This window comes from Anolis carolinensis, chromosome 2 (assembly GCF_035594765.1).
Source record: "Anolis carolinensis isolate JA03-04 chromosome 2, rAnoCar3.1.pri, whole genome shotgun sequence".
Classification (NCBI taxonomy): Eukaryota; Metazoa; Chordata; class Lepidosauria; order Squamata; family Dactyloidae; genus Anolis; species Anolis carolinensis.
The window spans coordinates 159,157,388-159,169,410 of NC_085842.1; the positions used below are offsets into that span (position 1 = coordinate 159,157,388).

At 41.2% G+C, this 12,023-nt stretch overlaps 1 protein-coding gene across 3 annotated transcripts in view; it reads right to left on the reverse strand.

Annotated features, from left to right (window-relative positions):
- Positions 1 to 588: 588 nt before the first annotated feature.
- The window catches only part of racgap1 (Rac GTPase activating protein 1), a 54,563-nt gene continuing 43,128 nt past the window's right edge, over positions 589 to 12,023 (reverse strand). For 2 of the 3 annotated variants that reach the window (XM_003216932.4, XM_008103970.3), the window contains exons 10-17: positions 9,780 to 9,944; positions 8,704 to 8,799; positions 7,718 to 7,916; positions 6,554 to 6,659; positions 5,709 to 5,841; positions 5,431 to 5,566; positions 2,307 to 2,415; positions 589 to 1,648 (exon numbers count right to left, since the gene is read on the reverse strand). In XM_003216932.4, the coding sequence (XP_003216980.2) occupies positions 1,573 to 1,648; positions 2,307 to 2,415; positions 5,431 to 5,566; positions 5,709 to 5,841; positions 6,554 to 6,659; positions 7,718 to 7,916; positions 8,704 to 8,799; positions 9,780 to 9,944 (1,020 nt within the window). In that variant the 3' untranslated portion in view covers positions 589 to 1,572. Of the gene's footprint in view, positions 1,649 to 2,297; positions 2,416 to 5,430; positions 5,567 to 5,708; positions 5,842 to 6,553; positions 6,660 to 7,717; positions 7,917 to 8,703; positions 8,800 to 9,779; positions 9,945 to 12,023 lie in introns of all 3 variants that reach the window. The other variant, XM_062970949.1, reaches the window with a different exon arrangement.

Below are 12,023 nucleotides of genomic sequence, written 5' to 3' on the forward strand. Positions count from 1 at the left end.
AGCTAAACACTAGTCCATTCATTTGATGTCTGTCCTGTCATTTTCCCAGAATCAAATAGGACCAGTTTAGTAAGCCTTTCCTTAATACAAAGTTTTGCCTTGATTAGTATTGTAAGAGGTTATTGTGTCCAATTCCTGTTTCTACATTAACCTAAGTTTGACATGTTACTCAAGAAAAAGAAAGGTAAGATGACCTACAATATTTTTAGCATATAGCCATCATTAACTGGGATGCTGAGAAAGTCGTGTTTTAATGCTCATTCATTGGATGGACCATAAAAGTGTACACTGCAGAGATTTGATTTTCTTACTCCAGCCTTTTGGCTGAGATTCAGGAAGCAGTCACCTTCCCTTTTCATTTATTGACTTCCACTGTTATAAATAATGCAGTCTTTTTGTGCATACATCACATGAACATCTTTGGTGACCTTCATTAACTAGTGCAAGACAAAGGGCCACCTAGCATCAAGAGTAAAATACAAAAATCCTAAATTTCATACCACCAACGTTGCAGCATTTTGAGGATTTAGAGTTAAGGTCAAAATTTCCAAATACGATTGTACCATCTAAACACTTCAGAAATCAGTATGAGTTCTAAAAGGTAGGATTTATTTGTGACAGGATATACAATATATAATGATTTTACAAATGGGAAGCGCCTTTTACAAAAATAACTGATAAAAGAGACCTTTGTGGAAAGAATGAGTTTCGTCTGCATGTTAACAAACAGCATGGTAAACTTCTTCCCATGGAAGGGAACGGCTAAGGGGAGGAGGTATAAATACATGGGTAAAATGTAAAATGAGATTGCTATGGCTACAAAGTTAGGAGTGCCTGCAATGCTCAATATGTGCTTTTACCTTCCATTGAGATAAATAATCTAGGTAAGATATCCAAAGGAGGTGAAAATAACTATACAGTTAAGATACTCAGTTCAAGCATGAGATTTACTTGCTGTTGTTCTCCACTGCTCAAGTGAAAACCTCAAAACAGGAATGTGCATATGTACTAATGGGACACTAGATTTTAATTTTACACATGACCAAGTTCTGAATGCCCATGATTTTTGAAAGTCCTTGGTTTCACTAAAATGAACTAGGCAAAAGAGTACCAGTATAGTTTCAACATGCACTGTTTTCCAATACAACGGATCAGCAATCCTACACCCACTTCCCCAAAGAATGATAGTTCTGTGAAATAAGCAGGATTACTGCTGGTGCAAAATGCATTCCCTTCTTTACAGTCACAACACACAAATGAAACAATAATGGGGTGTTTAGAACAGATGGTGGCAGCTTTACAGTTACAGACAACTTTCCAAAAACAATCCACCTCTTGAGCTTCTCTACAAACATGCTGAGTTGATTCTGCCAGTTACAACCATACATTAAATGTGATACAGCTCTAGATAACTTTACATTGCACATTAAAATTCAAATAAGTTGTATTTAAAAAAACAAACACACACAATTGATCTTAGTACACAGTGTTGCTGGGAATAGTGAAAGCGCAACTCAAGGGTTTTATTGTAGCTTTAAGGCAGTAAGTAGAAGTTTAGAACAGGAACATGGTTCATTTCAGCATAGGAGAAGCAAAAAAGTTGCCCTGGCGTCCAAGAGTGGTTGCAGACTTGCTTTTACTTGCAAATCTAGAAAAGAAATGGAAAGGCTCAGCAAGGAATATTTTTCTGAGTATGTCCGCACATTTATTTGACCAATGACAGCATCCTGTATCACCCTGCACACCTGTAATTAGGATCAACCAATAGCCCAGTCTTTGATCTGTTTTCACTATTGTTAAATCAATGGGAAGTTCATATATGTGGAAAATGTCATTTGCAAATTCTACAGAGCTGAGTAGATAGGTGCAGCTCAAAACATCAGGGTTAATGCAGATAAACTTGTGATCTTTACATGCCAAAATCCTACTCACACCAACCCTCCCCCTTGATGCTTACATACTACCAGGTGTATGGCAATCTGGACCAGCATGTTTACACTTTGGCCACTTCGAGAATGGAATATATAGGATTGTGCATTCCAGATATCTAAAAACTAACAGTTCACCCCTTTTTAGATATAGTAAAATTGTCTACAGGAAGATGTGCAATGCCGCTAGTTATACCAGATTTCAAAATACACTCTTATCATCATATAGTTTGAAAAAAAGTGGAGGAATTCTACGGCAAAAACCACAGCTCACCTGTATTGCCCCTTAAACTGATTTGCTAAGGATCTACAGAACTCTATTAAAAGGAAAGGAAAATGTTTTGGTCATTAGACCATGGAAACAGCTACCTGACTTACTTGGGTGTAGTTCTGCTGAAAGTAGACTTGACTTTCTGTGAGAGTGAGCTGCTCGAAGGTGTCTTCACTAGTTGCTGCTCTGGAGTGGTGAGTGGTCCTAACATACTCACTTTGTAAGAAGACAATAGACATTACACTTCCATTAGCATTCCCAATTCACATTATCAAGTAGGTCCAACAACATATACACAATTATAAGAAGTCTTAAGGAACAGATAACTTTTTATGTCAGTTATAAGAAAAGGGTTCTACAGGTACCATGGACAGCTAAAAAAAACCCCCAAATAAATGGGCCCTAGAGGAAATAAAGCCTGAATTTTCCCTAAAAGCCAAGATGACTAAACCGAGGCTGCCACACTATGGTCATATCTTGAGAAGCCATGACACAGTAGAAAAGACAATGCTTTGTCATGCTTGGAAGGTAGTAGGAAAAGAGACCACATTCTAGACCAGTGGTTCTCAACCTCTAGGTCTCCAGGTGTTGTGGCCTACAACTTCCAGAAATCCCCCAGTTTACCAGATGTTAGGATTTCTAGGAGTTGAAGGCCAAAACATCTGGGGACCCACAGGTTGAGAACCACTGTTCTAGACAGATAGATTCAATCAAGGAAGCCACGTCCTTGAGTCAAGACCCAAACAGGGCTACTGAGTAAAGGTGGTGTGTAGTTCTCTCATTTACAAGATGACAATAAATTGATGGCAGTTAACAAAAATACCCAAAACACAGTATGACATAGGTCCCATTACCAATTTTCTGAGACATTGAAATTATCTTCCTCTTGGTCTAAAAGAATATGCCACAGCACAAACACACAACTAATAGAGTAATTATTCCATATTTGTGGGGATTAAGGACCCAGGGTCCCCACAAAAAATGGAAACACTGTGAATATAAATAAAAAATGCAAATCTTTTTAATATTTGAGATAACCTTTCTCTAGGCATTTATTGGTGCTCCAGCATGAATAATACTGGATGAATGAATAAAGAGAATATATATTTTCAATCAAGTGTACATAAGGTAGTAGCAGAGTGGCAGCAAAATACAGCAGTCTGAGCAATCAAATCCATGAATGCTTAATTCTCAAATGTGAAAGGAGGACTGTACTCAGATTTACTATTAGGCTCCCAGTAACCATTATTGTTGTGCAAATTTTCTAGCAATGAATTTTAAATCCTGCAACAAGGAAACTACAGACACTGAATTCATGCAATCAGTTCTCTGAAAGAACATAGGAGGCACTGGTACCACAGCAGGTGGAGGAGCTGGGTTCTCTGGAGTGGGGTGAGACACCGACAGGGCAGACCTGTGCGCAAACCCTGTCTCAAGATGATGGTGGCTGTCTTGACAGCAACCACGGTACTGACAGCAGCCATACTCCTCCTTTGGGGGTGGGGGAGAGTATCTAGTGTGGCCATAACCGTAATAGGCATAACGTGAGTCAGGCTAGCGGGATTGGAAGCGATATGAGCCCGCTGAGGGGCTTCTAGAGATCCATGAATCCACTGACAGCACTATCTATGATGGGCTGGATGGTGGCAGGAGTAGCTGTGGTGCACTGGCAGGTGCCCCCGTGATTGTGATCTCGAGCCTGAGCGGTCCTTCATCACGCTGCCAAGATGCGAGGGAGTGTGACCCGAGAGGGACAGAAGTTGTGACCCGAAATCTGTTAAGAGCTGGAAGGGTCAGTAGTAGGGAGACTGGGGCTGTGATTTCAAGGGCTGGCGGCTGTTGAGAAGTGACCGGCGTGAGTTGGGGAAGTGTTTCCTATGCTGCCGAGGCAGGTGAAGGCTCCTGAGGCCGTGGCCGAAGGAGAGGGCTACACCGAGGGAAAGGGCCTGAGGGTTTTCCGCCAACAGGTTGCCTTCCCTTCTTCGCCTTTTTAACGGCTTCCTTAGCCTTCACTGTTGTGGAGAAGGAGGGGTGAGATGTCTGCCTTTTTTGCCCATGCTGTGGGGAGGAGGGGGTCCTGCAGGCTCTCTGAGGCACCTGTGTTCCCTGATCATGAGGGAGGCGAAATCTTGTGCCTCTGGCATGGCCGGTAGCTCAAAGAATGGGTATTTCGATGGGTGGGAGGTCGGGGGAGCCAAGGCTTGTTCATATAGCAAGGCCTTAAGGCCTCCCTATTCCGGTGCACCTGAGGGGTGAAGGTCTGACAGAACTGGTAAATGTGGCCTTTGCCCAGGCACAGCAGGCACATGCTGGGCCATCTGAGTCTGGGGGCTTGCCTCCACAAGCCCCACACTTCTTAAAGAAGGATGTAGTGGACATTTTAAGGTAGGAACTAGCCTGATACTGTTGCCAAGGAGGTCTGGGTCGGGACTGGCAGAAGCACAAGAGTAGGTAGATAAATCAGTCTGAGTCAGGTCAAGTAGATGTAAAGTGCAGTAAGAGAGTCTGAGTCAAAGCCGTTAAGAAACCATAGAAAGAGTGCGGAAGAGATACAAGTGAGGTTCCAAGCTGCTGCTATTAAGATCAGAAAAAATGAACTGAGTCTCTGCCTCCACCCACTGGTATTAATACAGTATGGGGAGAGTGGGCGGGGCCTCCGCCAAAATGTTTCAATCTAGAAATTTAGAAGTTTCCGAACTGTACCGTGCATGCACGGATAACCTATATGTGCGATTTCACAGACATCATGAAGAATTAATCACTCTCTCAAATGCACCCCTATAATATGTCCTAAATAAATGCACAATATGATGGCAATAGTGCATACTGGGCAAGGAAAGGACCAAAACGATGAAGCTATGTCTTTTCATACTGTGCTGGGTGAATCTGACCTTGGGGTTGCCTCAGTTTGGCAGCAGCCCCATGCTTTATGGCACATCTATTCACATTATTTTGTTGTAGTGCTCCCAGGATAAGCATGTGGGATGGTGCCATCTTAACTTTTAGCACCAGATGACCAAGAAGAAAGTGCAGAAAAGGAGCTGATAAGTAGGGGAGAAGTGGATTAAAAGTGACATGTGCTAAAGAGCAACAGCCTGAATTACGACTAGAACCAATTTCTTTGCACTGAAAAATTGCTGTGAAAAAGCAAGGCCATCTGATGAAGGAAAGAAATGTCAACTAGCACACTGGTTGGATTAGGGCTGGCAGTTCAATAAAGGGGATAGTTACCTTTAACATCTGATCTGCAGGGTGTGGAATAGGCATTTGAATTTTCAATGACTTGTCCTGGTTCAATGTTTTCCTGTTCCACCATCATGAACTGACTCCAGTATTCCGTGGGCAAGCAGATTAACCGTTCCACAACCTAAAGAATCATGTGATAATACTCTTCTTTAAAGTGGAATACACACAGCACTGTCAATATAAAACAGAAACCAATGCCAAACATTCCACATCTTAAGGTGCAACATACATTTCTACTATGTTACGCTACACTGCTGACCTACCTTAGGTTGCCTCCTTGTATCTTGGAGAAGTGTCATAGGATCAGGATTTGGGACTCCATGGCCAACAATTGTAGGCCCAAAGACTTTGGCCAGGTTGGAAATGTCCATTTTGGTATCAGGGTTTTGAGCCACTCTAGATAAGAAACAGACATTTGAGGCAGAGTATTTTGTGTTAATGGGAACATAGAATCAGAGTTGGAAGGGACCTCATGGGCCATCCAGTACAACCTCCTGCTAAGAAGCAGGAAAATCGCATTCAAAGCATCCCCAACAGATGGCCATCCAACCTCTGCTTAAAAGCCTCCAAAGGAGCCTCCACCACACTCTGGGGCAGAGAGTTCCACTGCCGAACAGCTCTCACAGTTAGGAAGTTTTTCCTAATGTTCAGGTGGAATCTCCTGTAATTTGAAGCGTTGTTCTGTGTCCTAGTCTCCAGGGCAGCAGAAAACAAGTTTGCTCCTTCCTCTCTATGTCTTCCCCTCACATATTTATATATGGCCATCAGCCATCTCTTCTGCAGGCTAAACATGCCCAGCTCTTTAAGTCGCTCCTCATAGGGCTTGTTCTCCAGACCCTTGATCATTTTAGTCACCCTCCTCCGGACACATTCCAGCTTGGCAACATCTCTTAAATTGTGGTGGCCAGAAATGGACACAGTATTCTAGGTGTGGTCTGACCAAGGCAGACTAGAGAGATAGCATTACTTCCCTGGATCTAGACACTATACTATCTATGTTCAATAAAAGTCTGATGAACTGTTTACTGTTAAGTTTATCTTCCTCCCAATGCACACCAGAATCTGATGAAACAAGTGATAGCATTCCTTTTAAACAAACTGCACTCACCTTTGGAGGTGTAGCATGAGGAAAGCAAGAGTATCCCTGTTTGCCTGAGGAAGCTCCCCAACAGTCTGATACATGGCTGCCACACTATTGTCATCATCTGAGATTTCTTTAAACAAAAACACAAAATCTGTGCTTCTATAACTGCTTTCAGTGTAACAATAGATTACATTAATAGAGAACGTGGGAACAGTGCTGTTTCTGATGTGTCAAAAGTAAATAAATATTGACAAAAAGCTTAAGCTGCGAAACAAGGAGTTGCTATCCCTTAATATCATGGGGTACCGGGGTCAGTAGAATCCCTAGTATTAACATTAGGAAAAGGGGAAGTTAATTAAATAAGTAATGTCTTTGGGATTACCTGAACATAGAAACATAATGGCCTGTTTAGCAAACTGCTTAGTTATCCCATGATGAAGTGCTGAAAAGGCCCAAACAACAGCCTGGCCCTCTTTGTATTAACAATTTCTACTTCTGTGGGTTTGTTTGCTGAGGTATGTTTGATCCCAGCTACACAATGTTTTTTTTTCTCATAGTGGTGTATTCAGATTTTCTATTACCCATTACAACAGTGGAAAATAACAGAAGTAGAAAGGAATTAAGAACTACAGTTAGGAGGCTGGGAAAGTTCTTTGAAAAATAGGTGTGATCCTGTTGAGTGGTACAAAACTACTGATAAGAAAAAAGGCTTCTAATAATGTAATTATATTCTTATCATTGCAGTCTTTGGTTTCTGCAATATTATTGAAAATAGGAGACCAATTTGTAAGACAGTAAGATAAAACCAAGACAGAAGACAATGTATGGAAGGTAAAGGAAGTTAATTGGTTTGTAGGCAAAGAGTCAAGAATACTAAAATACTTGTCATTTAGAGAAAATGTTACAATTAAATCACACCAATGGCATTCCATATGTGAATACATTTGACCAAATTGTCTTTTGCTTTTACATTCACTTGCAAAGAGTCAGTGCTAGATTGTCTAGGATCCAGCCAATTAGGTAGATTCTATTTCTTTCCTGATTCTAACAGTGGCAAAATACCAAACTGTTATTTTAACCATTTTGTAACAGAAGACTCCACTGCCAGTGTCTTACAAGTCTCCAACCACAAGACAGTTTTCCCTAAATACATCCTAGTAACTTGCAATAGTTCTGCATTGCATTTACCTGCTGCTTCCATAAAAACCTTGTTGAGATGGAAGGTGAGAAGAGGTTCTTTGAGGTTGCGAAGGAAATCTTTGAGGAGACCACATACAGCATGGATGTCTTCCACCTTGCTAAGCAGGGGCATAGCTTTCCCTCGAAGGAACTTCTCCTTCAGGTCTTTCACTGTGCGGTCACAGCCAGAAATTCGATAGAGACCTGTCTATTGAAACAGTTATCTTGAATGCAAGATCCTATGCACATTTACTCAGAAATACTTCTGGCTCCAATAAAAACTCACTCCCTAATGTTTAGGATTGTACTCATAATCATCACAAAGGTACCTTTGACAAAGGTTCTGATAGCCACCTGTTATTGTAGCAATAATATAAATGTATTATTTTTCAATCAGAGGAAGGCAACTATTGGGAACAGCATATTTGGGCTCCTAAGAATATACTAGGAAACACTATGTATCCCCGTCATATTCTGATTTCACTCTCATGGCATTAGAGTCAGAAATTGCTGTTTCATCTTTAAAATGGCAGTATTCTATATTTGGGTGAGTGTCTGAAATGTATTATACTCGGACTATGTCACAAACAGACCAGCCAGACATGAAGAATCTAGAAGAAGGTGAGGGAACTGTCCCAAAGACATAGTGTTACCAAGTGGGTCAGTCTAAGAAAAAAGTAGTACAAAGGCATGGTCATGTAGTTCAAAGTAAAAGGCTAAAGCAACTAGGCTAAAGCAGATATTATGCAAAGAGTTCCATGGCAAAAAATACACACAGCCCAAGATCAACCACCAGATATGCAGCCAGGAAGCATGATATGCAAGAAATGCAGGAATGCCAATAAAATCTGGAGTTCAGGAAGGACATGGCAATTTAAAACTCTGCTGCCACTCCATTGAATTTCAGTGGCATAATGAAAGTAAGATCTTTCTGCAACGTGTTTGTTGCTCACTGCTGTTCTAAACAACTCCCTACATAGCATCCATATCCTTACCTCATGGAGTCCTCGCTGCTCAATCTCATTCACACAATGGACTACAATGGAAGGGATCATTGGTGGAGTCAGAGATACAAAATCCATGAGGGCCCCCTGAAAGAAAAAATACAGTGATTTTCTATTTGTGCCTGCTTTTGCATAAACTCCACAGAAGATTCTATGGGACAAATTTAATGTATTTCAGAATCTGAGAATTGCCTATCCAGAGTCACAGATGAAAAAAAAGTGCTCAAAAAGTCAGGAAGCAAAATGTGCATTTAATCAAACTTTGTACCCAAATATCTCATGGTAAAGCTCAATTCTAATATTGTAGTTTTGAATGTTATTATGGACCATGATCCAGATATGACGAGAAATATCATAACATTAGCCACTCAGTGAATCAACATGAGAGGCACTAGAATTCTTGAAAAAACATTGTAAGTTATCTGACTAGTGTAAAAAAATGTGCACATTCCTAAGGCAAATGCATTTCTAACAATGACCAGTCATATTTTCCACTTCTCGTGGTTTCAATTTAAAAATAAGATTTCCAGATTTTTTTTTTAAACCTAGACATGTATAACAAATGGCAAATTCACTATGAACTGGTATAATCATTCAGCTTTCCTAATAAACTGTCACATAATGTTACTCTCTTTTTTTATTCTGTTCACCCTTTACTTTCTATCTAGCCATATTTAGTGATAGGTAGTAAGAAAAATCTTACATTTATCCTTAAGCGAGGGAAGCCCAAAGCAGAAAGCTTAAGAGGAGCCATACAATATAAACTTTCTGAACATCACTCATTACAGGTCACCTGAAAACTTCAGGTCATTTTTAAAATTATTATATTTAAATATATTTATACATGTAGTTACTGAAAGGTTTTGTTAGCTGATTATGTGTCATCAGCAGCAGTCTAAGAGTCTTCTCTGGACATCACTGCTACTTTTACCCCAACATGTTGCCAAGGCATCTTCCCAGCTGGGCTACACATTATATTTCAATCTCTAATTCACATTTCTTCGATACTTTGAATCTGGCAAAGAACGATACAACAGCAGCCCACTGATAATACCTCACAAACATACCTCTCCAATTCTGACAGGAGTTCCTAATAACGTAGGGATGCAGGGGAGGGGGCAGCGGTCTCGACATTCTGGATGTGCCACCACCCGACAGTCTCGGCACTTCAGGGACAGTTTCCCAAACTTTATGCGCTTGCCACATGGAACACATGACTCTGGTTTAATAACCTGGGGGGAACAACAGAAGTGTATGGAACTCACTTGACTGGAATTAACTACTGAAAATACAGAAAGTCTAAGTAAAAATAGATGTTTGGTGGTTAATTCCTTTTGATGATTTTGAACACCTGGTCAACTAGTGAGGCTCAGATATGCACCAAATTTTAAAAAAAACTCATTACATTTAAAAGGAAAAAGCCATAAATTTTAACCCATTTTCCTTTAAGCAGTTTCTTTCTCCACAAGTATGTCACATGAGCCTCTATGGGCAGTATACCAGTAACTATGTCACTTTGTATTACATACTAGTAATGGTTAACAAGGGTTGTTTCTCCTTAAGTATATCTGGGTACATGGTTAATGATTAGTTGCAAACTAAGACTGAAAGGTGGGTTTGTAAATTATGCTTATGTAGTATATGGAACAAACTATGGATGAAATTCTATAGTAAGATAGTGCCAGGCAGAGCTATACCATGTCTCCTGTTTCCCATCCCCATACATGCATTGTCCTGCATTCCCTTCCCCAAGAAAGCCATGTTCTGACTGTTATGGTTGAGCCTTATGGCTCCGATACTGGGAGACGTGGTCGTAAGACTCCTCGGGAGTCAGATACTCTCGAGGAGCGAGAAAGGAAGCGGCTGCGGGACTTATTTGCAGAACCATCTGACGAGGATTCCTTTGAGGGTTTTACTGAGAGAATGGAGGAAGAGATGGTTAGCTCAGAGGAAGATGACATGGAATGGACTCGTGTGAGGGAGGATTTGGGTGCCACTGGCAATGATAGTATGGAAGGCGATTGGGGACCTTCAGGATTAGACCCGTGGACAAGCTGGAGGGATGGGACGGGATCCACAGCTGGGGATGCTGTGGGGCGTAGTCAAAGGTGTTTCAGTTCTGATGAGGAAAGTGATGAGGAAACGCCTGGAATTAGGGTAACAGCTGATAGTGATGAGGAGCTGTAAACTGGCATAAAATGGGGTTTGGAAGCAATGGCTAATTGCGTTGGGCAAGGTAATCTGGACGAACGCTTGGGCTCTGTGTGGGAAATTCCTGAAGACGGGTGTGATTCGTTTGCTGACTACGTAAGTTACCAAGGACACTGGGCATAGACGGCAGGAGGAACTGTGTGGGCTTTTGTTGTGCAACCTGTGCTTAATCTTAATAGCTTGGACCTCTGTCGTCTTCTTGACGGACGCCATCTGTTTATTCTGGGCTGACTGACTGACTGACTGACTACGGCCTCGGACTCTCCTTCCTGTGATTATCGTTGGACCTGGTGAACTACAAACGTCTGTACCTGCCTTACGACCTTCGGACCGGATTGGAACTTCGCTGACCGCTTCTGCCCTTGAATGCTGCGTTTGTATCTGGAAATTGCTTGCTGTGTGGAGGAGTAACCTCTTAGTTACTCAAACATAGCTTTTGGCAGCAGAGAAGCATCTGCTGCCAGTTTTTTGTATTCCTTTGAACCTTTTGTTCACCAGCTTTTGTTTGTTTTAGTCCCAGGCTGAAGTAAGCTTTTTTGGTTTAACCCGGATTAAACTCCGGTTTAATCCGGTTTATCTTTTGAACGTTTTCCTTGTGTCTTTTTACTTTTAAGGCCAATGTTTGCCTAGCCCTTGTCTTTTACGGGCATTTTTGGTTCTGTAACTCCAATAAACTTTGTTATATCTTATCTTGTGGCGTTCTGTACTTGACACTGACAACTGGATGCATGTCAGAGTTATTATTATTATTAACATAAAGATACAGTATGACACAGCAAAAAACAAGATAGATATGCTGGATTTCGTATCACAAAATCACAAGTCGAACACTTCCCAGGTGTTTAGGACTGTGTGATGCATTTTTGGATGATGCGCGCAGATCCCAGTAAGGTGGCCTTTTGCAGTTGACAGATCTTAATTTTGTCAATGTTTATTGTTTTCAAATGCTGACTGTGATCTTGCCACTGGGACCACCTGTACTAGTTTATGCCAGAGCCTTTGAAGTTCGATTTTGAGGTCCTGATAACGGTTGAGGTTTTCCTGTTGTTTTCCATCGATTCGACTGTCACCTGTTATGGCGACATCAATAATACAAACTT